Below are 25,040 nucleotides of genomic sequence, written 5' to 3'. Positions count from 1 at the left end.
TCTCTCTGGGTCAGTCTGTGGGAACTCGGTGGGCAGCACAGACACTCGTGGCTCTGCCAAGCTCCCTGGCAGGCCACTGTGCTGCCTGGTTCAGAGGGCAGCCACATCCTGGCCTGTGGGGTCGGTGCCTAACCTCGGCCCGTGGGGAACACAAACAGCTGCACCTCAGGCCAAGGGCAGCCTGGGCTGCACCCACAGCAGTGTGGGCAGAGCTGGAGAGAGAGGATCCTGCCCCTCTGCTCTGCTCTGCTCTGGGGAGACCTCAGCTGCAGGGCTGGGGCCAGACATGGGAACCCCAACACAAGCAGGACCTGGAGCTGCTGGAGAGGGCCCAGAGGAGGCCATGGAAATGCTCAGGGGTTTGGAGCAGCTCTGCTATGGGGACAGGCTGAGGGAGCTGAGGGTGTTCAGCCTGGGGAAGAGAAGACCTCAGAGCAGCTGCCAGTGCCTGAAGAGGCTCCAAGCAGGCTGCAGAGGAGCTGCTGCCAAAGGCCTGCAGGGACAGGAGCAGGGACAATGGTTTGTGGTGAGAGCAGAGCAGGCTGAGGTTGGCTGTGAGGAAGAAGTTGTGCAGCAGGAGGCTGCTGGAGCACTGCAGCAGGCTGCAGAGGGAGGTGCTTGGGGCCCATCCTTGGAGATAGGCAAGGTGAGGCTGGGACAGGGCTGTGGGCAGCCTGCTCTGGGTGGGGATGTCCCTGCTGAGTGCAGGGGGTTGGACTGGGTGGGCTCTGGAGGTCCCTTCCAGCCCAGACCCTTCTGTGTGTGGTCCAGAGCTGGTTGCCCGCTAGAGTGGCGATGCCAGCGGGGCGGTTGGCAGCGCACGAGGGCCGGCGCAGGGCATCGGTGCTTACGGCACAGCTTAGATGGAATTTAGGCATCTCCATCCAAAAGCCCAATCCTGGAAATCTCTGCTCAGCTGCTCCTAACCTTGGTGGCATTTAAATCCCAAGTGTCCTGTCCCCAGGCGCGTGGCACGGGGCCGGCAGCGCCTGGCGCTCGCTGGACACGAGCACAGTGCCCGCGCCCTGGGCTGGCAGGGGCATTGCTTCTGCCCGGGGCATTACCTCTGCCCAGTGCATTGCCTCTGCCCAGTGCATTGCCTCTGCCAGGCAGCTCCGTGGCCCCCACGCTGCCCAAACACCCAAATCTTGTCCCCTTCCTTCAGGAGCGAATCAGCAGCACCTGGCACCGCTGGCAAAACTGTGCCCTGCTGAGAGCTGGGTGGGGGGGACCGAGAGCCTCAGGCTGGCTCCAGCTGCTCAGCACTGCCCAGTGCCCCACAGCCTTTCCCTGATGGGCACTGGGGATGTGCCTGCGTCCCACAAGCGGTGCCATGGCCCTGGTGGGCAGTGGTGGCACAAGAGGACGTGAGGCTGTGCTCACCTCTGCCTGACCCTCTGCCCGCAGGCACAGGGGGCTGGGGGGAGGTGAACCAGCACTGTGCTGGGGGGCAGGGCCGGGGGCAGAGGGGGCAGAGGGGGCGCTGGGGACGGGCAGCGCTGTGCAGCCGCAGTGGCTAAGCCCACAGGAGCTGCAGCACTCCCATGGGCCCAGGCGGGCACCAAAGCAGCTTACCCACAGAATTATTGCCCTTAGCTCCTCTTACTTTAGCTCTGTCCTTAATAGTCTCCTGGGCTCAGCAGGCCGGGCCAGGCCGGGCCCGGGGGGGGGGGGCACCAAGGAACCCCCTGGCCCAGGGCAAGGGGGCCAGGGCTGGGGGCTGTGCCCAGCCATGCCCAGCACTCAGCACTGCTCCTAGGACTCAGCAGTGCCACAGATCAGGGCCTAGCCTGGGACCCATGCCCTGCCGTGGCCATGCTCCATCCTCTATGCCAGGGCCCGTGGCACTGGCAGGACGTGGGGGATGTCCCCTCCCTGGTCACCTCTGTCCCAGGAGGCCTTCCAGAGCCCCCAGCCTGGCGGGCAGCCCAGCTCCGGCTCAGCCTGGCAGGGTGGGGGCATTGCCCTGGCAGCCGTCACGGTGCCAGGGACGCCTTTAGGATGGGATTAGAGAGGAGGCATCTGGGGTGGGGAAGGGCAAGTGGGGAGCCCTGGCATGAGGGGGGTCACAGGGGTGCCCACACGTGTGCTGACTCCCCACTGCAGGGCTGTGCATGGTGTGGCACGGCTCAGCTTGGCATGGTGTGGTGTGGCAGAAGAGAGCTTGGCAAGGCACAGTTTGGCTTGGTGTGGCAGAGCAGGAGAGAGCTTGGCATGGCATGGCTTAGCTTGGCATAGCATGGGTTGGCTTGGTTTGGTATGGTGTGGTATGGCAGGAGAGAGCTTGGCTTGGCGTGGCCTGGTTTGGCTTGGTGTGGCAGGAGAGAGCATGGCATGGCATGGCATGGCTTGGTGTGGCAGGAGAGAGCATGGCATGGCATGGCTTGGCTTGGTGTGGCAGGAGAGAGCATGGCATGGCATGGCATGGCATGGCATGGCATGGCATGGCTTGGTGTGGCAGGAGAGAGCTTGGCTTGGCATGGCCTGGTTTGGCTTGGTGTGGCAGGAGAGGGCTTGGCATGGCCTGGCTTGGCTTGGCTTGGTGTGGCAGGAGAGAGCTTGGCATGGCATGGCTTCGCTTGGTGTGTTGTGGCAAGAGCGAGCTTGGTATGGCATGGCATGGTTTGGCTTGGTGTGGTGTGGCATAGCAGGAGAGACCCTGGCCTGGCATGGCTTAGCTTGGCATAGCATGAGTTGGCTTTGCTTGGTTTGGTGTGGTGTGGCATGACAGGAGAGAGCTTGGCATGGCATGGCTTGGCATGGCTTGATGCAGTGTGGTGTAGTATTGCAGAAGAGACCTTGGTATGGCACAGGATGGCATGGCATGGCATAGCTTGGTGTGATGTGGTGTGTGGCAGGAAAGAGCTTAACATGACGTGGCATGGCATGGCACACTGTCTGCCACAGCATCCTCCTGCTCATGGCCTGGCCCTGTGGGCACTTCTCTGGCTGGGAGCAGGCTGGTGCCAGGCCCAAGGTGGGGTGGAGATGCCTGCAGGTGGGATCGGTCAGCAGTGGTGCCCCAGGGCTGGGCACTGGGACCTGTGCCTTTGATGTCTCCATCAGTGAGACCTGGGTGAGGGCATGGAGGCTCCCTCAGCAGGTCTGCAGGTGGCACAGGGCTGGGAGGCTGTGCTGGGGGGCAGGAAGCTTGGCAGAGGGATGTGAGCCATGGACCAAGGCTGATGGGATGGGAGGCAGTGAGGCCACAACGGCAGGAGTGGTGCAGGCTGGGGGAGGAGAGGCTGAAACACACTGAGGGGCTGGAGCAGGGCCAGGGGAGGGCAGGGAAGGTGGGGAAGGGTCAGGAGAAGAGGCTGGGGAGGGGCAGCTGAGGGAACTGGGGGTGGTGAGGCTGGAGAGGGGAAGGCTGAGGGGAGACCTCATTGCTCTCTGCAGCTCCCCGAGAGGAGGCTGCAGCCAGGTGGGGGTTGGAATCTTCTGCCTTGGCTCAGGTGATAGAAGGAGAGGACATGGCCTGGAACCGTGCCAGGGGGATCTGGCAGGGCTGGATCCATGAGCTGAGGCCAATAGGATGAGGCTGGATCCATGAGCTGAGGCCAATGGGATGAGGCTGGATCCGTGAGCTGAGGCAAATAGGATGAGGCTGGATCCGTGAGCTGAGGCCAATAGGATGAGGCTGGATCCATGAGCTGAGGCCAATAGGATGAGGCTGGATCCGTGAGCTGAGGCCAGTGGGATGAGGCTGGATCCGTGAGCTGAGGCCAGTGGGATGAGGCTGGATCCATGAGCTGAGGCCAGTGGGATGAGGCTGGATCCATGAGCTGAGGCCAATGGGATGAGGCTGGATCTGTGAGCTGAGGCCAGTGGGATGAGGCTGGATCCATGAGCTGAGGCCAATGGGATGAGGCTGGATCCGTGAGCTGAGGCCAATAGGATGAGGCTGGATCCATGAGCTGAGGCCAGTGGGATGAGGCTGGATCTGTGAGCTGAGGCCAGTGGGATGAGGCTGGATCCATGAGCTGAGGCCAGTGGGATGAGGCTGGATCTGTGAGCTGAGGCCAGAGGGATGAGGCTGGATCCGTGAGCTGAGGCCAGTGGGATGAGGCTGGATCCGTGAGCTGAGGCCAGTGGGATGAGGCTGGATCCATGAGCTGAGGCCAGTGGGATGAGGCTGGATCCGTGAGCTGAGGCAAATAGGATGAGGCTGGATCCGTGAGCTGAGGCCAATGGGATGAGGCTGGATCCATGAGCTGAGGCCAGAGGGATGAGGCTGGATCTGTGAGCTGAGGCCAATAGGATGAGGCTGGACAAGGGCAAGAGCTGAGTGCTGCACTTGGGTCACAGCAGCCTCAGGCTTGGGGAGGAGAGGCTGAGAGCTGCCCAGAGGAGAAGGCCCTGGGGGGAGCTGACTGATGGCTGCCTGCAGAGGAGCCAGGGGGTGCCCAGGTGGCCAAGAAGGGCACCAGCAGCCTGGCAGGGGCCAGCAATGGTGTGGGCAGCAGGGGCAGAGATGTGATTGTCCTCCTGTGCTGGGCACTGGGGAGGCTGCACCTTGAGTGCTGAGCTGAGTTTTGGGTTCTCACTGCCAGAAGGACACTGAGGAGCTGGAGCAGGGCCAGAGAAGGCAAACAAAGCTGGGGAAGGGTCTGGAGAAGAGGCTGGGGAGGGGCAGCTGCGGGAGCTGGGGGTGGTGAGGCTGGAGGAGGCTGAGACCTCATTGGCCTCTACAGCTGCCGGAGAGGAGGCTGCAGCCAGGTGGGGTTGGGCTCTGCTGCCTGGACTCAGGTGACAGAAGGAAAGGAAATGGCCTGGAGCTGTGCCAGGGGAGGGTCAGGTTGGCCATGAGGAACCATTTGTGCCCTGCAAGAATGGTCAGGGCCTGGCACAGGCTGCCCAGAGAGGTGGTGGAGTGCCCACGCCTGGAGCTGCTCCAGAGCCCTGTGGCCGTGGCGCTTGGGGCCAGGGTTTGGTGCCCATGGGGGCACTGGGTCGGTGTTGGCCTTGGAGGGCCTTTGCAGCAGGACAGTGCCGTGGTGCCATGGCATGATGTGGCATGGCAGGAGAGGGCTGGGCATGGCACAGCGCCGCGTGGCCTGGTCTGTTATGCTGTGCCATGCTCTGACATGGCAGGGAAGGACTCTGAGCAGCTTGGCACAGCTCAGCCTTGGCCATGCATTGCCAAGGGTGCGCCAGGCCGGCAGCGCTGCCCGGTGCCCGCCGGTGCCCCCCTCCCGTGGGTACCGCAGCCTCGAACCCGCACCTGGGGCCTGCGCCCCCCCTCCCGAACTACAGCTCCCAGCAGCCCCCGCGGGCCCCTGCCCTGCGCCGCGATTGGCTGCCTGCTGCGGCGCCTCCCATTGGCTGTCGCCGTGGCAACGGGCGGGGGCGGGGCCGCGGGTTTGTTTGTGGCCGCCCGGCGGCGGCGGCCGGAGCCGAGCGGGAGGGCGATGAGGAGCGGAGGGACGCGGAGCCGCCAGCGCCCCCCGCTCGGGGCCGGTGCGCCGTGGGTAGCGCGGCCGAGCCCGCGGGTCCTCGGACCCTAAGGCACAGGTACCGCGCAGGCCCCCAACAGCGACCCAGCTGCTGGCCCCCGGCGGGCGACCCGCCGCCGCTGCTCGGTTCCCCCGCCGTGGGCTATGCGGTGGTGGCTGCGCGCCGCCGTCCTCAGCCTGCTCGCCGGCGCCGGCGCTGAGGGTAAGGGGCCACCGCCGGTTCAACCGGGGCGGGAGCCTAGGGCGGGGGCGGGCGCGCCGCTGACGGGGCCGGTCTGGCCGGTGCCGGGCCCCTGGGCGGCGGGTGGCGGCGGCGGCGGTGGCAGCGCGCACGTGGTGCTGCTCCCGGGGCGCGGGGGGCAGCCGGCTGGGGAGGGGGCTGGAGCAGGGTCCGGTCCCGGTGGCGGGACTCAGCTCTCCCGCCGCGGTCCCTCAGGCAGCGGGCAGAGCGAGTCCCGGGCCGCGGTGGGGCGAGTCGGGGAGAGCACCGTGCTGGGCTGCGACCTGCTGGACGCCCACGAGGCTCGTCCCCCGCTCTACGTGATCGAGTGGGTCCGCTTCGGCTTCGTTCTCCCCATCTTCATCAAGTTCGGGCTCTACTCGCCGCGGGTGGACCCGGACTACGCCGGTAAGCCCCGGGGTTGGGGCGGGTACGGAGCCCTGGGCGGGGGGGGGGGGGGGGTGCCCGACCGAGGCAGGATGCGAGGCTGGCAGGGCTGCCCCCCAGCTCTGCTCTCCTTTTGCTGGGCCCCAGCCGAGGGCTGCCCCTGTCAGAGCGCATTAATCATGCTCCCGGGGCGGCGGGGAGCTCTTCCCCAGCCCCGGGCAGCACGGGGGGACAGGGCAAAGTTCCCGGGGCAGGGCTGGTCCGGCAGAACTCATGCGGCAGCTCCAGGGGTGGCACAGGAGACACTCAGCTCTCAGTCCCCAGCCTGGCTCGGGGGTCCCTGCCGGAATGGCGAGAGGAGAATCACTCCTGGCACTCATCCGGCGCCGTAGCCTCCCCTAACGCCACTCGCTCTGAACAAGGCAGCCAAGTGCCCGCCAGGCTGTGACATCCTGGTGCTGCCCTGAAACAAAGGCTGGTGACAGCAGGGTGCCCTGTGCCACAGGTTGTGGGTGCCCGAGCGCTGCCTGGCCGCCGTCTCAGCCCATGCTGGTGGCTTGGAGGCTGAGCCTGAGGAGGGGGTTTTGGTGAAGCTGCTGATTTGCCGGGGCTGGGATTTGGAGCAAAGCTGTGCTGGGGAAGGGCTGCTGCGTGGGAGGGGGATCGTGGCCTCTTTACTGGGTATTTAGAGTGAGGCAGCAGCAGACCTTGAGGGATCCCTGCGAGCAGGGAGTAGAGGGCAACAGAGCATCCCTCGAAGGTGGGGTCAGCAGGGGAGGAGAGGAAGGGGCTGCAGGTTGGCAGCATTTTGGGCTGAGCCCGGCTGATGGTGCCAAGATCAAGCACCTGACCCACTGCCAAAACCAGCCCTGTCCTGAGAACACCCAAAAAGTGCCCAGCAGGCTGAGGGCTGAACCTGGCTTGGCCAGGGGCACAGCTGCTGCCTCCTCTTTGGGCTATGCAGGAGACCAATTTGGGGGCTGTCCCCTGGGTGTCCCCTGATGCTGGGGACACCTTCCCTCCACAGCCCACCCCAGGCAGTGACAATAACCCCTGCAGAGCTGCCAAGGCCACTGCCTTCCAGAGAGAGCTGGGCTGGGCTCCTGTTACCTGAGCCTGGCACTGGGGCCCCTCGGCCGCAGGAGCTCCTCCGGTTACCCAGAAAGGGCCTGGCAGCTCCTGCCCGGCGCTGCCTGCAGCCCTCCCCCTGTCCCGGGGGGTTGTGGAGCAGGTTGGGATCAGTGCTGGGGGAAGGGGGCTGGTGGCTGTAATGAGGGCGAGGTGGGTGGGCAGGGGGGGCTGGTGGCTGTCACCATGGCAGCGGGGCGGCTTGTTCTCAATCCTCTGGGAGGCTGGGAAGGGATGGAGGGAAGGGAAGGAGGCTGTGGGTGCAGGGAAGGGCGAGGACAGCCCTCCCCATCCAACCCTTCCCAGGCAGAGCAGCTCAGGTGTCACCCAGAGGGATCAAGAAGCCTCTGCTGTCACCTATGTCAGGCAGTTCAGGGGTGTCCCAGGGGGCAGCCCTGGGCTTCAGCCACCTCCAGAGAAGCCTTGGGTCGCTGGGGGGGGAACGAGGTCAGCTCTCTTCCCCCAGGTGCCTCCACCCCCCACAGTGTCATGGGTTACTGTGCCCTGGAGAAGGGCTGGTGGTCCCTAGCCTGGCTGCCTGCTTGGGCACCCTGTCCCTAGCGCTGAGGCTGCGGCCCCCTTTGTGTCCCTCTGAATGGCGGTTGCCAGGCACTGGGGGATGCTGGTCTGGAGGGCAGCAGCCGTTTTGTTATCGGCAGGGTGGTGGAAGAGGAGGAGGGGGCTGGGGCCTGCAGAGGGGATTAGGGGGAGGGGGGGGGGGCGGGGGGCGGCGTCCCCAGGGCACGCTGATCCCTTCCAAAGGGACCTTTGTTCAGGAGCCTGCTGCTGCCGCCGGCTCCTGGGGCTGTGAGCTGGCAGCTGCGGGCAGCGATGGAGCTTCCCAGGGCTCCGTGCTGGGAGCTGGTGAGGGGTGGGAGGATGTCTTGCCCCACAGCTCTGCTGCCATCTCTCGCTGTCGAGGTTTGCCTGGGGCATTGCTCCGTGCCTGAGTGAGAGATGCTGCCAGAAGCACCCAGACACAGCCATCCCTCTGTCCTCACACCTCCAGCCACCCGGGGTCTGGGCTGGCAGTGGCTATGGGAAAGCAGTGGGATGGGGGCTGGGGTGGCTGGAAGAAGCTCTGGGTGCTGTTGGGCAGAGGTGCCAGGTGTTTATGTGCTGGGTTTGCATAGCCCAGAACTTGGCACAGGATTGATCCTGTCCCACCACCTGCCCAGCATCCATGCCCCAACCAGTCTGCCCAAGTCTCGATGCCCATCCTCCTCCCCCTCCTCACCAGGCTCTTCCAGCAGGATGCAGCCTTCCACTGCCAGTAGTGCCACAGACAGTGCCCGACCAGAGCTCTGGTGTCTCAGGTGGTGTGTGGGGACTGCCCAGGGAGGTCTCCACCGAGCTCCTGAGGAGAGCTGCTGGTGGAGTTCAGGGCAGATTTGCGTTGTTGGAAACATGTCTGGAAGCTGCTGGTCCCTGGGGAGCTCTGGGGTGTTGACAGGAGCATCCTGGGCAGCTCTTAATGCCAGGAGCACCAGGTGGTGCCAGCCACGGCCCTACTGAGCTGTGCTGGGAGCAAGGCCACCCTCACTGTGCCATGCCTGGGGTAGCTCTCTGGGCCATGGATGACTGCAGTGGGATGAGGACACAGAGCCAGAGCTCCTAGGGTGCCAGGGCAGGGAGGGCTGAACACAGCCTGGAGCATCTCTCAGGGCAGTGGATGCCTGCAGTGGGATGGGGGGCACAGAGCTCCTGGGGTGCCAGGGCAGTGGGGTCTGAACCCAGCCTGGGGCAGCTCTCAGGGCAGTGGATGCCTGCAGTAGGAGAGGGGGCACAGAGCTCCTGGGGTGCCAGAGGAGTGGGATCTGAACCCATCCTGGGACAGCTCTCAGGGCAGTGGATGCCTGCAGTAGGAGAGGGGGCACAGAGCTCCTGGGGTGCCAGGGCAGTGGGGTCTGAACCCATCCTGGGGCAGCTCTCAGGGCAGTGGATGCCTGCAGTAGGAGAGGGGGCACAGAGCTCCTGGGGTGCCAGGGCAGTGGAGGCTGAACCCAGCCTGGAGAAGCTCTCAGGGCAGTGGATGCCTGCACTAGGACAAGGGGCACAGAGCTCCTGGGCTGCCAGGGCAGTGGAGGCTGAACCCAGCCTGGAGAAGCTCTCAGGGCAGTGGATGCCTGCAATAGGACAGGGGGCACAGAGCTCCTGGGGTGCCAGAGGAGTGGGTGCCACTGTGCTGTGCACCCCAGCTGGGGCTGAGCCAATTGCCTGCTGCACGCCTGAGCCGATTATGGCTCTGATAATAGCCCCGGGGATTACCGAGCCGCACTCGCTGCCGCTTTGCGCCCTTATCCTCCTCCTCATCAAAGAGGCCGTGGGGCGCAGGGCTGCTGCCCGCCCGGGACCAGAGAGCCCTGTGCCCCGGGAGCAACCCCCCCCAAGTGCCGTGCTTCTCGAGGGGTCAATGCTGCTTGCCCCTGAGAGGTGGGCGAGGGGTCGGCTTGCCCCCCCCCCCCCCCCCCCTCACCCCGTGCCCTCCTCTGCAGGGAGAGGACGGTGCGGGGGTGCCCAGGGCTTAGCAGGGCTCCTAAGGGTGAGGTTGCCGGGCAAAAGGGCGACCGAGGCTACGGGGGAAGGGTCCCTGGAAGGCAGGACTCGGGGGTAGGGGGGAGGGAAGGTCTTTGCAGCTCGAGGAGGGGTGAGCTGGGAGCGGTTCCTTTGCCCAGCTGCCAGGAGCGATGCCCGAGACACCTTGCGGGGGTCCCTCTGTGCCAGTCACCGCCGCGTCCCGACCTAGAGTCGATGTGAGCGCTCCCCGCACCGCGCTGCGGTCGCCTCCGCTGCTGGCCCGGGTCGGGGGGCGGAGGGAAGGGGCGGACGTCCCTGGAGCCATCCACGTCACCCGGGGCCAGTCCCAGTGCCGGCATCTCAGAGCACACTCCCCCTCCCCACGCAGGTCGTGTGCGGATCGAGCGCGGTGCCTCCCTGCGCATCTCCGCCCTGCGCGCCGCCGACCAGGGCTGGTACGAGTGCCGGGTGCTGTTCCTCGACCGTCACAGCACCGACGCCGACTTTCGGAACGGTTCTTGGATCCATCTCACCGTCAACGGTACCCTCCGGGGTCGTGCCCATCTCCCCCATCCCCCGCAGCTCTGTCTGCCGCCAGCAAACAGCTCTCGGGTGGGGAAGGAGGGGGGCTGGGGGAGCTGGGACTGGGCGGTTGAGGGAAGGGCAGGGGGTGAGGGTCTGAACTTGCCTTTACAGCACCCCCAACCTTCCTGGAGACTCCCCCTGCCTTGGTGGAGGTGCGGGACCAGGACACCCTGAGCCTTACCTGCACAGCTGTTGGCAACCCCCAGCCTGTTGTCACCTGGAAGAGGAGTGAGGTGGCTGTGCAGAGCGGGGGCACGGTGCAGGTGAGGGCATTAGGTCACTGCTTAAACCCCCCCTCGGCCCGAGGATCTCCTGAGGGCAGCTATGCTGGCAGAGCACTGCTTAGCTGGCCAGCGGGCACCTGTCTCCACCGCGGTGGCATCCACCTCCTGCTGCCAGCCCTGCCCCTGGCGCTGTGTTTCCTGGCGTGTGCTGTGCCTCGGGGGCTGTGCCATGTGGCTGTTGGGTGTTGCAGGTGAGGAACGGGACGCTGAGCATCGCCGTGGTGGAGCGTGCCAGCGCGGGCACCTACACCTGCCATGCCTCCAGCCGGGAGGGCACCATCACCCACACCACCCGTGTGTTTGTGCAGGGTAAGAGTGGGTGTCCTGCCGTGGGCACACAGAGGGGGAACTGCTTTTGCCGGGCTTGGTTTGGAGACAGGCATTGACTTTGGGGGCAAATAGAGCCATTCCCTGTCCCCAGCCCTCACCATCCTCTCTCCTCCTCACTGCAGGGCCACCCATCATCGTGGTGCCACCCCAGAATGTCACTGTCAACATCTCCCAAGATGCCTTTCTGGCGTGCCAGGCTGAGGCATACCCAGGCAACCTCACCTACACCTGGTTCCAGGGCAGCACCAATGTCTTCCACCTCAGGTATCAGGGATATGGGGATGGCACCGAGGTGGGCTGCTGCCAGTGGCACTGGGGCTGGCAAAGGCTGCTGTGTCCCCCTGGGTCTGAGCATGATGAGCTGTCTGGTGCATGGCTGGGGCAGGGGGGGGGTGTCACTCATCCTAGGGCAATGGGGTCGGTCCCAGCCATGCCTCCCCCTCCCCCACAGCCACCTCCAGGCTCGGGTCCGGGTGCTGGTGGATGGGAGCCTCCTGCTGCAGAGGACAGCCCCAGAGGACACAGGCAGATACACCTGCACGGCCAGCAATGGCCTCTGGCAGCCTCCCTCGGCCTCAGCCTTCCTTACCGTGCTGTGTAAGAGCCCCCCGCAGCCCCTCGTGGGCCCTGGCACTGCTGGCACAAAGGCCTTGCTGGGCCAGCAGTTGGGGGGGTGCATCCCCACAGGCTGTGGTGGGGCAGCAATGCCCCTTCAGCTGCCATGGTGACCCAAACAACCCTGTTTGTCCTCGCAGACCCAGCCCAGGTGACTACCATGCTCCCCGAGACCCACCTGCCCAAGGGCATGCAGGGTGTGATCCACTGCCCCACCAGGGCCAACCCTCCTCTGCTCTCTGTCAGCTGGACGAGGGATGGGCACCTGCTGGAGCTGGGCAAGGTACTGCCACCTGTGCCCTCCTCTGCCCTTCCCACCCTGTTGAGCCTCTCGTCCTCAGCCTGTGCCCCTCTCTCCCAGCTCCCTGGCTGGTCCATGCGAGCAGATGGCTCTCTGGTGGTCGCGATGGGGAACGACGATGTGCTGGGGGTCTACACCTGCACCCCCTACAACAGCTACGGCACCGCCGGCGAGTCGCAGCCCACCCGCGTCCTGCTGAAGGTGAGGCTGGGGCTGGGCACACTGCCCGAGCCCAGCCTGCTCCCACCCTGCTGTGCCATGCCTGGGGCTGAACCCAGCCTGGAGCAGCTGTTTGGGCTGTGGATGCCTGCAGTGGGACAGGGGGCACAGAGCTCCTGGGGTGCTGCCCAAACCCAGCCTGCTTCTACTCTGCCATGCCCAGCAGCCCAAGTGCACCACTTGCTTGGCAGGCTGCCCTGCTGTGCAGGGCTGTGCCCTGTTCCACCTGGCACCAAGCCTCACACTCTGCCTGCTTGTCCCCCCCAGGACCCTCCCACCTTCACCGTGCGCCCCAAGGAGGAGTACTTCCAGGAGGTGGGCAGGGAGCTGGTGATCCCCTGCGCTGCCCATGGGGATCCCCCACCCACCATCACCTGGCTGAAGGTAGGAGGCATCATTCCAGGGAACCAGTTGAGCCCTCCCAGGAGGGAGACCTCTGTGGTGTCCCTTTAGGGCACTCCCCATGTCCACATGTCCCTGCACATGCTACAGGGCCACATTTCTCCAGGTTCCTGCAGAAGGGGCTCAGAGCACTTTGCTTTGGTTGCCCTCTAAGACAGGACACTGGCACAGGTTGCCCAGGGAGATTGTGGTTGCCCCCTCCCTGGAGATGTTCCAGGCCAGGTTGGATGAGGCCTTGAGTAACCTGGGCTGGTGGAGGTATCCCAGCCCCTGGCAAGGAGTTGGAACTGGATCAGCTTTAAGGTCCCTTCCAACCCAACCCATTCTGCGAATCTCTGAATCTAAACCAGCAAAAAAATCTTGCCCCTCCCTGCCTGAAGCAGCCCTGAGGGTGAGGGGCTGTGGGTGCCCACCCTCAGCGTGCCCACGGCTTGCCGTGCAGGTGGGCAGCGTGGGGAAGAGCAGCGCCCAGGTGGATGTGAACAGCAGCCTGGTCCTGCGGCCACTCACCAAGGAGCAGCATGGGCACTGGGAGTGCAGGGCCAGCAGCCAGGTGGCCAGCGTCAGCACCACCACCTTGGTCCACGTGCTGGGTGAGTCACTGGTCCCTGGCAGGCAGAGGCCATGGCTGGGCACCACCTGTGCTGGCAGGGATGGAAATGCCCCTCCACAGCTGTCTGAGTTGTCTGCTCCCCCTGATTGGTCTTCTCTCTGCTTCCCCCTCTCCCCCCCAGGTACCAGTCCCCACGCTGTCACCAACGTCTCTGTGCTCCCACTCCTGCTGGCAGTCAACATCTCCTGGGAGCCAGGATTTGATGGGGGCTACTTCCAGAGGTTCAGCGTCTGGTACACCCCCCTGTGCGTCTCACACCCCACACACCCCCCAACCTGGCACCCTCAGCTCTGGACTTACGGGTCCCACATCTCCTCCTCAGGGTGAAGCACCCTCCCCGGGCTCATCACGACTGGGTGTCGCTCTCGGTGCCAGTGGGGGCTCAGCATCTCTTGGTGGAGAATCTGCAGCCAGACTTGAGCTACCAGTTCAGTGTCCTGGCCCAGAACAAGCTGGGCAGTGGCCCCTTCAGCCAGATTGTCACCTCCGTGCCCAGGGGTAAGAAGGGGCCTGTGCATCCCCCCACAGCAGCCCCCCAGGACCCTCCAGAACATAGGAGGCTTCTGTTTCTTGCCCTGTTGCCCCCTGACATCAGCTCCCACACCAGCATCCTGGGAAGGAGCTTGGAGTGAGGCTGGTGTTGGCCTCTTCTCCCAAGTGCCTAATGACAGCACAAGAGGAAAATGGCCTCAAGCTGCTGCAGGGGAGGTTTAGGTTGGAGATCAGAAAGAATTTCCTCCCTGCAGGAATGGTCAGGCCCTGGAACAGGCTGCCCGGGGAGGTGGTGGAGTCCCCATCCCCGGAGGGGTTCCAGTCATGGGGTATGGTCTAGCTGGCAGAGGGAGGTGCTGGGTGAGAGGTTGGACTCGATGCCCTTTAGAGGTCTTTGCCAACCTTACTGCTTCTCTGACTCCATCGATGCCCTCTGCCACCAGGCTTCCCGGTGCCCACAGTGCCTGCAGAGCCGCCAGCCGTCACGATGCGCATCCTCCTGTCCCCGCCGCAGGCCCTGACCGCCAACGAGACCCTGCGCGGGGTCCTGCTGCGCTGGCAGCCGCCGGCCCAGCTCTCGGTGGCGCTGAGCGGCTACGCCCTGGAGCTGCGGCAGGACAAGGGCGGCTGGGAGGTGCTGGACAGCTCCATCCCCAGCACCAAGACACAGGTCCTGGTGCCAGGACTCATCAAGGTGGGAATCGCCATGGATGCTCCCTGGATGCAGGATGGATCCAGGGGGGAATGCAACAAAGGGAAGGGAGAGATGTGGTACCTGAGGGAGCTCTAGGAGAGCTGGAAAGGGACTTTGGATAAGGGTTGGCAATGCCAGGAGGAGGGACAATGGCTTTGATCTGGGAGAGGGGAGAGAGTGGAGAGGAGGAAGAAATTATTGAGAGTGAGGCTGGGGAAAGCCTGGCACAGGCTGCCCAGAGATGCTGTGACTGTCCCCTCCCTGAAGGTGTTCCAGGCCAGGCTGGATGAGGCCCTGAGCAGCCTGGGCTGGGGGAGGTGTCCCTGGGCATGGCAGGGGAGTTGAAACTGGAGGAGCTTTAAAGGTCTCTTCCAGCCCAACCCATTCTATGAATTTTTTGAGCCTGCTGCGTGGCTGCTGCCCAGAGCTAGGGCCCCTGGCAATGCCACAGAACCATCTGGCTCTGCAGCAAGGTGGGCTGGGGCTTGGCTGGGCACTGTGCCAACCGAGGGCTGTGGCCCTCTGCTCCCCCAGGACGCCTTCTACGAGTTCCGACTGGTGGCCTTCGCTGGCAGCTACATCAGCGACCCCAGCAACACGGTGAACGTCTCCACAGCAGGTGAGGCCTGGGCTGCCACCCTGCCCTGGACACAGAGCCCAGGGGTGTGAAATGCCCAGCGTGCTCCAGGATCTCCCCCCACAGAAATCCCTCACCCTGCTCCCACCCGAAGTGTGCCAGCTGCTGGGCCAGGGGAATGCGGAGTTCAGGGCAGGAGCCCAGAGCTGATGCCATGGGAGCAGCCCTCTCAGAACCAAGGGGACACAGTCTCAAGTTGTGCCAGGAGAGGTTCAGGCTGGATGTGAGGAGGAAGTTGTTGGCAGAGAGGGTGATTGGCATTGGAATGGGCTGCCCAGGGAGGTGGTGGAGTGCCCATTCTTGGAAGTGTTCAAGACAAGCCTGGATGGGGCAGTGAGTGCCATGGTCTGGTTGATTGGGTAGGGCTGGGTGGGAGATTGGACTGGATGAGCTTGGAGCTCTCTGCCAGCCTGGTCGATTCTGTGATTCCACATGCAGACCTGGTGTGACTTTGGTCTCAGGGCCCACGTAGCAGGAGAGCTCTGCATAGAGCATCCCTGCCCCTGGTACCTGGCATGGCAGAGGGCACAGGTCCACCCAAAGACAGAGCAGCCCCAAGGCAGGGCTCTGCTGCTTCTCTCCGTGGGCCAGGGAGGCTGTGCCCACTCTGCTGGCTTGGCCTATGGGTACCCTGGCTTCTGACAGCGTCTCCTGTCTCATGCCCAGGCATGGAGGTGTACCCGTCTCGCACCCAGCTGCCAGAGCTCCTTCCGCAGCCCGTGCTGGCAGGGGTCATCGGCGGCATCTGCTTCCTCAGCGTCGCTGTCATCTTCAGCACCATGGCCGCCTGCATCATGAACCGCCGGCGCGCTGCCCGCATCCAGAAGAGAAGGCAAGGTAGGAGCTGCTGCCCGGGTGCAGGCACCTGGATCCCAAGGCTCCCAGGGAGCTCAAAGCAGCATGTGCCGGGAGGGTGGCAGCGCCTGGTGCCCAGAGCACCCTTGTGGGGCGTAGCAGGAGTGGGCAGCAGGGCTGAGCGGTTGCCGCTGTCTCCTCATCGTCACTTTTGAGTTGCTGGCTGTGATCCCCTTGTGTTCTCATGACCTTCCAGATCCACCACTCGTCTTCTCCCCCAGCAAGAAGCTTCCACCTCCACAGTAAGTCATGCCATGCCATACCATGCCACGCCACACTCCCTCCCCATCCTGCTCCCTCCCTGTCTCACTGCGCTCCACATCGTTCGCTCACTGCTGGCTGAGGGCAGAGGGACAGACTGGGGTGGCTTTAGCAGAGGGGTGCTGGGTGCCAGGATGTGCCGTGGGGTAGTGCTGAAGAGAGGACCAGAACATGCAGCAGCAAGGGTGTGGAGCCTGCAGTAGCAGTGCAAGGTCACGGCGCCTGCTGCCAGATTCATGGCACAGGCTCTCCTGGCACAGGGGGCAGCCAGATGGGCACAGAACCCCAGCAGGACAAGTCAAGTGATTCTCCCCTTCCACTCTGCTCTTGTGAGACCTCACCTGTAGCACCATGCCCAGTTCTTGAGCCTCCAGGACAAGAAGGACATGGAACTGTTGGAGAGGGTCCAGAGGAGCCCACAAACATGATTTGAGGCTGCAGAACCTCCCCTGTGGGGACAGGCTGAGAGAGCTGGGACTGCTCAAGCTGCAGAGGAGAAGGCTCCAGGGAGACCTTAGAGCTGCTTTGCAGTAGCCAAAGGGGCTCCAGGAGAGCTGGGGAGGGACTTTGGACAAGGGCTGGGAGTGATGGGACAGAGGATGATAGATTGAAGCTGGAAGAGGGGAGATTGAGACTGAGGTTGAGGGAGAAATTCTTTAGAGTGAGGGTGAGGAGACCCTGGAGCAGGTTGCTCAGGAAGGTTGTGGCTGCCCCCAAACTGGAGGTGTTCCAGGCCAGACTGGATGAAGCTTTGAGCACCCTGGGGTGGTGGGAGCGTGCCCAGGCACCCTTCTGCCCATGGCAGGGAGTTGGAACTGGATGATCTTGGGGGTCCCTTCCAACCCAACCCATTCCACGAGTCAGGTCGTTCAGCATCTCCTCCCTTCCCTGCAGCAATTCTCGTGGCTCTGGTAGCCCAGACAGCACCATGAAGCTGAAGCTGCAGGCATCTCCCTACCAGAGCCTGCGCCGGACGCTGCTGTGGGGCGAGAAGGCTGGCACCAGCCTGGGGCTCAGCATCGCCGGGGCCGGCTCACGGTACGCCGTGTACGAGAGCCACGTCGGGGAGCACAGCGAGGGGCACAGCAGGGAGCATGTGCCCCTGGAGCGCATCTGCCGCGGCCCCGACGGGCGCTTCGTGGTGGAGAGCGAGCCGCAGCCTCAGGAGAGCAGCTTCGGGGCGCTGCCCTACTCCGAGCCGGAGCCGCATCCCCAGCAGGGCCCCGCAGGGCCACAGCCCGAGCCCTACCTCCAGCTGCCTGAGGAGAAGAAGGAGGAGGAGGAGGAGCCCATCTGGCGCAAGGGGGTCTCGCTGCGCCCCCGGCCTGCCGGCCAAACCCGACGTGGAGCCCGGGCCGCCAGCTACCGCCACGGCCGTTACTTCGGCTACGTCAGCAGCAGCCCCGTGGACGAGGCCGCAGCTTTGTGCATCATCAACATCAGCCCCGTGGCCTCGGCCGCCACTCTGCCTTACGGGGCCGTGGAGGAGCCACACGCCAGCCCCGGCAGCGCCGCTGCCTGCCCGAGCACCGCCAGCACCCTGTGGGACTCGCTGCCCCTCGACGGCTCCCTGCAGCCACCGCCCGGCTCCGCGGCCGCCTCCAGCCCCGAGCGCAGCCGCCAGACGGCTGGCCCCGCGGCGCCGAGCGGCATCCTGCAGTACCTGAGCCTGCCCTTCTTCAAGGAAATGTGCGTGGACGGGGACTGGCCGCCCTCGGACGAGCCGGCAGAGCCCAGCCGTGCCGATGCCCAGCCAGAGCCTGCCGACAGCCCCACACCCTCTCCGCGGGGGGCTGGGGGCTCCCCGCAGCACGCAGGGCAGACGCCGTGCCCGGACTACATAGACACATGTGCCAACGTCACCTCCCCCACTGCCACCGCATTCCTCAAGCCCCCCAGGCTGCCGGTGGGTCCTGCTAAGGCCTCACTGCCTGGCACTGCTGCCTGGCACAGCTCTCCCAGTCCCAGAGCTGGCCTGCGACCCCAAACCCAGGCGGCTCACCACCTCCCCACCACCAGCAGCAGGACTGAGGCTGTGCCCTCGGCTGGCATCACGGAACCTGGCTGGGCACCAGGCAGGCTGCTGGATCCTGCTCCTTTGGAGAAGCTGCCGCGGGGTAGTCTGACCAGCCAGAGCAGCGGCCGGGGCAGTGCCTCTTTCTTGCGGCCTCCCTCCCTGGCACCCTCCCTGGGCGGCAACTGCCTGAGCACACCCCTCGGGGACAGGGGCAGCTGGCACAGCGGAGGCTCAGCGGCAGAGGAGGGCAGAGCGAAGATGGATCCAGTCCTTGGCAGCACCGGAAAGAGGTGAGCCGCAGGCAGGACGCCGCGGACAAGCCGGCTCACGCCAGGGCAGCTCTCAGCCTGTCCCACGGGGCTTGGCCAGGGCCGCCCAGCGTGGAGCTGCCCCATTGCTTCCCAGCCCTTGCAGCATTTCAGCCACCGCTCCCCGAGGGACACCCCTCAACGGAGTCCCCCCTGCCCCTGGGGACCACCTCAGCACCCCTGCCCCTGGGGACCACCTCAGCATCCCTGCCCACCCTTGCTGCCCCCGGTGTCCCTCTGTCTCTCGGGCTGGGTGCGGGGCCGATCCTGATGCCCACTCCCACAGGAGGAACACCTCGGTGGATGAGAACTACGAATGGGACGCGGAGTTCGCGCTGGAGTCGGACATCCTGGAGGCTCTGCAGCTGTACCGCAGCGGGGCCCCGGCCCGGCCAGTCTCTACCATTGCCCTGCGCGACCTCGAGCGGCAGAGTGAGTGTGGCACCCCCGGGCTGCCCCCTACCCTGCCCAGGGCCAGGCGTTTGGAAAGAGGAGGTGGCAGGACCCTTTGGCACCCACGTCCCTGGGGGTGGCTGGGTGGGCAGGCGATGCAGCGGGGCCGGACCCTGCCTGTCTCCTCGCAGAGCCCGGCGGCAGCTCCTCGCCGGTGAGCTCGGTGTCGGCGGAGGTGTTGGCGGCGGTGGTGGGCGACCCCCCGGACCGCGGCGCAGCCCTGCACCAGGAGCTGGTGGCCTCCCGGCGGCGCAGGGAGGTGACCCAGCAGCGGCGGCGGCAGCAGCGGCTGGGCCAACGCGGGGGCTGTGGTGAGCGCTTCGAGCTGGCCACGCTGCTCTAGGGACCCCCCCTGGGCCTTCCCTTGCAACCGCCTGGGGCCCCTGCACCAGTGGGTAGGGGTGGGGGGAATAAAGAGGCGTGAGAGCAGCACCGGCTTGCGTGTGGCAGGAGGACAGGTGCCCGTTACCCTGGGGCACCCCTGTCCCCAGCGTCCCTGGCCCCTTCAGGGTCCTGCCACCCACCCATCCCGAAAGTCCTCATCCTGGTGCTTCTTGCTATCTGCGGGGCACAGCCCCCACCCCATCATCCCCCTCATCCCGTCACCCCAGCCCTATTCCACCACGCCCCTTCCAGTCCTCCCCCGGCATCCCATCACTTCCCCCATCCCCTCACCCCCTCCCCGTTCCATCATCAACCCACCCCCCCGCGCCGTGTCCCATCTTCTCAGGCCGGTGTCACCCCCTCCCAGCCCCTCTTCATGTCCACCACAACGATCTCCCCCCGCACACTACCACCTCGGTTCCCAGTTCCCCCCTTCCGTTCCTCTGTGTCACTCCCACCGCGTCCCCGGTGTGTGTGTCCCCCCCCCCGCTGCTGGTTCCCGGGCCGCGGGCGGGGCCAGCGCCGCTCGTTCCCTTCTATGGTCACAGCGCGGGAGAGCGTCACGGGGCGGGGGCAGTCCGCGTGACGTCACCGGGCCCGCCCTGCGCCGGGGGTCGCGGCTGGGCTGTGCCCTGGGTCACCTCAGGTCACCTCGGGCACCCCCGGTCTGGGTCCGGAGCCGCCGTTACTGCCTCAGCTCTGCCATGTGCCCCCCGCGTGACTCTGCCTGTGTCCTGTGCCACCCCCGGGGCCTGCCCCTCTCATCGCCCCCCACGGTGTCCCCCCTCACCCTGCCCTGTGTCCCCCGAGGGTCCTGCCCATGTCACCCCCACACTGTCTCCAGCGGCATCCCCTGATCATCCTGCCCCGTGCACGCCCTCGCCTCTGTGTTGTCCCCAGCCCTGTCCCCTCCCCCCCCCCGAATCCTGCCATGTGCCCCCCCCCCCCTCTCCTGTCCCCCTCCCCTCAGTCCTGCACCTTCAGGTCTTGTCCTTGTCCTTTTCCTCCCCACGTCCACCCTACTGCTCCTGGCTCACCCACGTTCCTCATGTTGCCACCAGCAACTGGTCCCCCTCCTCTCTTTGTCCCCCAGCTCCACCTCCCTGTCACCGTGGGAAACCCCACTGGAACTCCCGTGGGGACACCTGCAGCCCAGAGGGACAAGGATGCCAGCACTGCCCTGCCGCCTGGCACCCGCGGGTGCAGGAGGGGCACTCTAGGCCAGCTGCCCTCGCAAGCAAGCTCTAGATGCTGGTGGCAGCTCAGGTCGCCCCCGGGGGGTGGGTACCGAGCCCAGGAGAGATTTCGGGTGCTGAGGGGTGGGTGGGGTGGCAGGGACGCCAGGGCGGCGGCTGTGGCACCCGCTCCGCGGGCGGGCGGCGGCTCGGGGCCGAGGTTGTGTTTGTTGTTTTGGTTGCACTTTGCCATGGAGACAGGACTTGTGCAAGAGCCATCGTCCTTGCTGGCGCCGCTGGGGACACCGCGGCTGCCGGGTGGCCTTTTCCTGCGGCAGCCCCCGGGCTGTGCCCCTGTCAGCATGGCCGCAGCGGGGCCCTGCCACCTGCCACATCTTCCACTGCGCTTGTCGCCTGCTACCGCAACTGGGTCCTGTCCCCACCACAGCCTTGACCAACACTGGCACTATCCTGGGCTCTGTCACCACCAGAACCTCCATGTCCCTCAGACGTTGCGGTGAACCCATCCCTACCGCAGCTGCCCTGCCCCCACCCCTGCCACCCTGTCTTCACCTCAGCCACTGCTGCCACTCTGGTCCCCACCACTGCCACCGCATCCTCACCACGGCCACCCTGTCCCCAGCACTGCCACCCTGTCTTCACCTCAGCCACCACCGCCACCCTGGTCCCTACTACTGCCACCCAGTCTTTACTCTAGCCACCACTGCCACCCCATCCTCACCTCAGCCACCCTGTCCCCACTACTGCCACCCTGTCTTCACCTCAGCCATCACTGCCAGCCTGTCTTCACCTCGGTCATCGCTGCCACCGTGTCCTCACCACAGCCACCCTGGTCCTCACCACAGCCATCTTGTCCCCACCACACTCCCTCTAGTCCCTCTGCCACCACGGTCCCTTTGTCCCTCACTGCCACCACGACCGTCTGCTCCCCCTGCTCATCCAGGAGCCCTCTCCCCGGGGCCGCCAGGCGGGGCAGGGCGGAGCGGCATTGCCCGGGGCGCGGTGGCGGCACGGCCCCGGCCCCGACCCGCCGGACCCGCCCCGGGAGCGGGCGGTACTGAGCCGCCCCCGACCGCGCTGACATCAGCCGTGAAAAGGGCGCGGGCGGCGGCATCCGGCAGTGCCGGCACCGGGATCGCGGGATCGGCGCCGCAGGTAGGGAGGGGTACGGGCAGCGCCCGCGGGTACCGGGCGGCAGGTGGGCACGGGGGACCCGGGATGGGGACCGGGATAGCGGTGAGGGCCAGGACAGTACCGGTCACTCTGCTCTAAAATGGCCGGTGCCGCGCTGCCCCGGGGGCCCGGAGCGGGACCGGCGCAAGGGCTGTCCCCCAGCCCTGCCCCTGTAACGGCTCCGGGCAGCGCTGGGCGCCGCGCCCGTGGAACCGCCGGGACACGCAGCCGCGCCCGAGAAGCGGGACCCGGGTGCGGCTTCCGGCCGCGCCGAGCGCCCCGGGGCGCGTCTATCCCGGGGCTGCGCTGCCTCGGAGCCGGCACAGCCTCCTCCCGAGCCCCGGTCTCCGCCCCGTTGTCCTCCTAGCGGCTCCGTCCCGGCTGGGCTGGTTGCGGTCCCCGTCGCGGTGCTTGCGGGGTCCCCGGAGTGGCCCTGTTCTGGTCACCTCCCCACGGCCTCCGCCTGGCTGTGTGCCCCACCCGGGGGTGCCCTCCACGCTGGCCGTATCACGGGGTGCTGCCCGCTGCCCTCGGGGTGCCTCGGTAACCCCTGGGTGACTGTGCTGGCCGCGGTCCCCTCCCTGTTGCACCGGGATGGGGTCTCTAACGTCCCCCGTGTGCCTCTGGGGACACTCTGGTGGCCGCATCCCACCTGGGGCCCCCGGGGGGCTGGAGGGTGGCCGTGCACCACCTCGTCCGGGCATGGCTCCCTCCTCGCTGCCCCCCGGGGCTGTCCGTGGCGGCCGGGATGGGTGCAGGGCCCGTGGGGTCCACAGCGCGGCAATGGCCTGGGCTTGGTCCAGCCCCCACCCCACCCCGGGCTGGGCAAGCCCCGGCGGTGCCGGGAACCCAGCCCCGGCCGCACCAATTCCAGCTCCTCTTTGTTTCCCAACCCGCTTTGGCCCCCGGCCGGGTGCTCCCGGGACCTACCCACACTCCAGCCCACGCCCCGGGGAGCCCCGCGGCGGCCCCTGCCCCCGAGAGTGGGGAGGCACCGATGCCGGCTGCGGTGCCACAAGGGCACAGCTACCCCGCTGCTGCCACCGGCTTCCCCAGGGGGTGATTTTCCTCCGGTCCCCGTGAGCCGGGATGGCTTTGGCCCTGGTTGGTCCCGGACACAAGAGCCCCCAGCCCAAAGTCAGGCATGGGATGGGGTCAACCTCTAGCCCAAACCGAGCCTGAGCTCGCCCTGCAGGGGCTGGGCTGCCCTAGGCCCGCAGCTGCCACATGTCCCCGGCTGGGGTGTGGGCAGCGGGGCTGTAAGGAACACCACACCCATGGGAGGGACAGCATGTGCTCCTGTGTGCCAGGGTGCCCTCCAGTGCCAAGGCTGGGGCTGTGTGGCCTGGGCAGGGGGCTCCAGTCCCCCCTCAAGCTTGGAGCACCCTGGCCACATGGGCAGGGCAGCGATGGTCCACTCCTGTCCCCACATGGGCACCTTGCTCAACTTCCACCCTTCTCAGCACGAGTGGCACTGGCTCTGGAGACACCTTGGCAGAGGCAGTGCCCAGCCATGGGGCCCGCCAGATCAGGCTCACTTCCCTGGGGTGGGGGCACCGCTGCTGCTGGCCCCATGCTCCTGAAGCAGTCCCGGATCTGGCACCCGGCCCGAGCAAACGGGAGAGCTCTGCAAACAAGCTGCAACCAGCACCGAGCGCCTGCCAGGGCCACATGCACTTGGCAGGGCTGAGGCACGGGGACCAGGATGCTTGAGGAGAGGAGTCCAGCCCTGGCACTAAGTAGCCACGGCGTTGCACACCCTGCCTGGGGCTAAACTGCTCCATTGCCCTCGGGTGGGCACCCACTTTGGGCTGGCTGGGCAGGAAGCGAGCAGGGCAGAGCCCACGCAGCGCCTGGCACGGGTGATAAGGCTCCACGCCGGACATCCAAGCTGCCTGCCCAGCAAGACTCTGCCAGGCTGCTGGGGACTGTGCCTGCTGTCACCTGCTGTCCCTAAGGGGCTCCGGCATGCCATGGGCATGTGCTAGATGCCCTCCATGCCACCAGAAGCACTGACGGGGGTCTGATCTCTGCAGACCCCCCCACCGCCGTCAGCATGGCAAACCGGGGACCGTCGTACGGGCTGAGCCGGGAGGTGCAGCAGAAGATCGACCGGCAGTACGACCCCGAGCTGGAGCAGATCCTGGTGCGCTGGATCCTGGGGCAGTGCGGTGGGGACGTCGCGCAGCCGGCGCCCGGCAGGGACGGCTTCCAGCAGTGGCTGAAGGATGGCACCGTGAGTACCCCCCCCGGGGTCAGCCCGTGGTGGGGCGGCCGCCGCGCCGCGCCGCTGAGCCCCGGCTCTCCCCCGGCTCTCCCCCCGGCTAGGTTCTGTGCCGGCTCATCAACAGCCTGCACCCGCGGGGCCAGGGGCCCGTGGCCAAGATCCAGGCATCGGCCATGGCCTTCAAGCAGATGGAGCAGATCTCGCAGTTCCTGCAGGCGGCCGAGCGCTACGGCATCGCCGCCACCGACATCTTCCAGACCGTCGACCTGTGGGAGGGTGAGCGGCAGGGCGGGCAGCGGGGACGGCGGGGACGGGGGCGGGCGGGGACGGGGCTGAGCCTGGCTGCGGCTTCGCAGGGAAGAACATGGCCTGCGTGCAGAGGACCCTGATGAACCTGGGCAGCCTGGCTGTGGCCAAGGGCGATGGGCTCTTCGTGGGAGACCCCAACTGGTTCCCCAAGTAGGTGGCGGGGGCTGGCGGGGGGCCGCGGGGGGCCGCGGGGTCCCCGCGGGGATGCTGACAGCCGCCGTGCCCGCAGGAAGTCGCAGGAGAACCGTCGCGTCTTCTCCGAGGACAAGCTGAAGGAGGGCCAGAACGTCATCGGGCTGCAGATGGGCACCAACCGGGGCGCCTCCCAGGCTGGCATGACGGGCTACGGCATGCCCCGCCAGATCCTCTGAGCGCCTGCTCCGCTGGCACGGCCCCCCCATGCCCCGCCTGTGAGGGGGCCCCTGGGGCCGGCCCCCAAACTGCCCTAGTCCCAGCCTGCCGTGGGCCAGCCCCCTGGCCCGGGTGCCCCCCACCCCCCCGCCAGTATCTCCGGGACCAAAATCACTTTTTTATTATTATTATTTCGCTGGGGGGGCGAGGGGTGGGGGAGGGCTGCGGTGCTGCCCTCCTCCCGCTGCTGCGCCCGCATCCCCCGAGTGCCTTAGGGGCCGTGGTGCCCCTCAGCCCTGCCACTGTGCTGGGGACGGGGGGAGCACCCCCTCTGCACCCCAATAAACAGCTCCTCTTCTTTACAGCGCTGAGTGGAGTGTTGGGGAGGCAGGCAAGAGACCCCCTGGGTGGGGGGGGGGGGTCTGGCCCCAGGGGTGGGGCTAGGGCTGGGGGCGGGGCCAGTGCCGGGAGGGGCGGGGCAAGGGATTTATCATAGAAACGGAACTGTTTGGGTTGGAGAAGACCTCTGAAGCCATCCAACACCAACCCGTCCCCGCCATGGCCACCAGACTCTGGCCCCAAGAGCCATGGCCGAAGGTTTCTTCAGCATCTCCAGGCATGGGCAC

General features: G+C 66.3%; 2 protein-coding genes across 6 annotated transcripts; both read left to right on the top strand.

Annotated features, from left to right (window-relative positions):
* Window positions 1–5,384: 5,384 nt before the first annotated feature.
* On the top strand, window positions 5,385–20,823 carry IGSF9 (immunoglobulin superfamily member 9). 5 transcript variants are annotated; one of them, XM_064175777.1, is made up of 21 exons: window positions 5,385–5,658; window positions 5,893–6,084; window positions 10,097–10,249; window positions 10,405–10,556; window positions 10,769–10,886; window positions 11,030–11,171; window positions 11,359–11,504; window positions 11,663–11,805; window positions 11,884–12,024; window positions 12,310–12,426; window positions 12,887–13,037; window positions 13,179–13,302; window positions 13,380–13,555; window positions 13,993–14,243; window positions 14,778–14,862; window positions 15,547–15,717; window positions 15,932–15,977; window positions 16,891–18,303; window positions 18,608–18,753; window positions 18,906–19,085; window positions 20,252–20,823. In XM_064175777.1, the coding sequence occupies exons 1-21, from the start codon at window positions 5,601–5,603 to the stop codon at window positions 20,404–20,406; spliced, it is 4,260 nt and encodes a 1,419-aa protein (XP_064031847.1). In that variant the 5' UTR covers window positions 5,385–5,600; the 3' UTR covers window positions 20,407–20,823. The 5 variants fall into 5 exon arrangements, with proteins under 5 accessions (XP_064031847.1, XP_064031849.1, XP_064031848.1 ...); XM_064175779.1 differs by lacking the exon at window positions 5,893–6,084; XM_064175778.1 differs by lacking the exon at window positions 18,906–19,085.
* A 577-nt stretch (window positions 20,824–21,400) lies between these two features.
* Window positions 21,401–24,778, top strand: TAGLN2 (transgelin 2). Its single transcript, XM_064175782.1, has 5 exons — window positions 21,401–21,509; window positions 23,564–23,763; window positions 23,856–24,030; window positions 24,111–24,213; window positions 24,293–24,778. Exons 2-5 carry the CDS (start codon window positions 23,584–23,586, stop codon window positions 24,432–24,434), a joined length of 600 nt encoding a protein of 199 aa, XP_064031852.1. The 5' UTR covers window positions 21,401–21,509; window positions 23,564–23,583; the 3' UTR covers window positions 24,435–24,778.
* Window positions 24,779–25,040: the final 262 nt, after the last annotated feature.

The sequence above is a fragment of the Pogoniulus pusillus genome, chromosome 43, assembly GCF_015220805.1.
Source record: "Pogoniulus pusillus isolate bPogPus1 chromosome 43, bPogPus1.pri, whole genome shotgun sequence".
In the NCBI taxonomy this organism is placed as follows: domain Eukaryota; kingdom Metazoa; phylum Chordata; class Aves; order Piciformes; family Lybiidae; genus Pogoniulus; species Pogoniulus pusillus.
The sequence above is the reverse complement of the archived record's forward strand: the minus strand, read 5'-3'. Positions and strand labels throughout refer to the sequence as shown.

Coding starts and splice junctions, on each gene's coding strand:
- TAGLN2 (XM_064175782.1), top strand. CDS start 23,584: ATGGCAAACCGGGGACCGTCGTACGGGCTGAGCCGGGAGGTGCAGCAG. Junction 24,031..24,110: donor GACCGTCGACCTGTGGGAGG/GTGAGCGGCAGG, acceptor GCGGCTTCGCAG/GGAAGAACATGGCCTGCGTG. Junction 24,214..24,292: donor GACCCCAACTGGTTCCCCAA/GTAGGTGGCGGG, acceptor CCGTGCCCGCAG/GAAGTCGCAGGAGAACCGTC.
- IGSF9 (XM_064175777.1), top strand. CDS start 5,601: ATGCGGTGGTGGCTGCGCGCCGCCGTCCTCAGCCTGCTCGCCGGCGCC. Junction 10,887..11,029: donor CACCCGTGTGTTTGTGCAGG/GTAAGAGTGGGT, acceptor TCCTCACTGCAG/GGCCACCCATCATCGTGGTG. Junction 11,505..11,662: donor AGCCTTCCTTACCGTGCTGT/GTAAGAGCCCCC, acceptor TTGTCCTCGCAG/ACCCAGCCCAGGTGACTACC.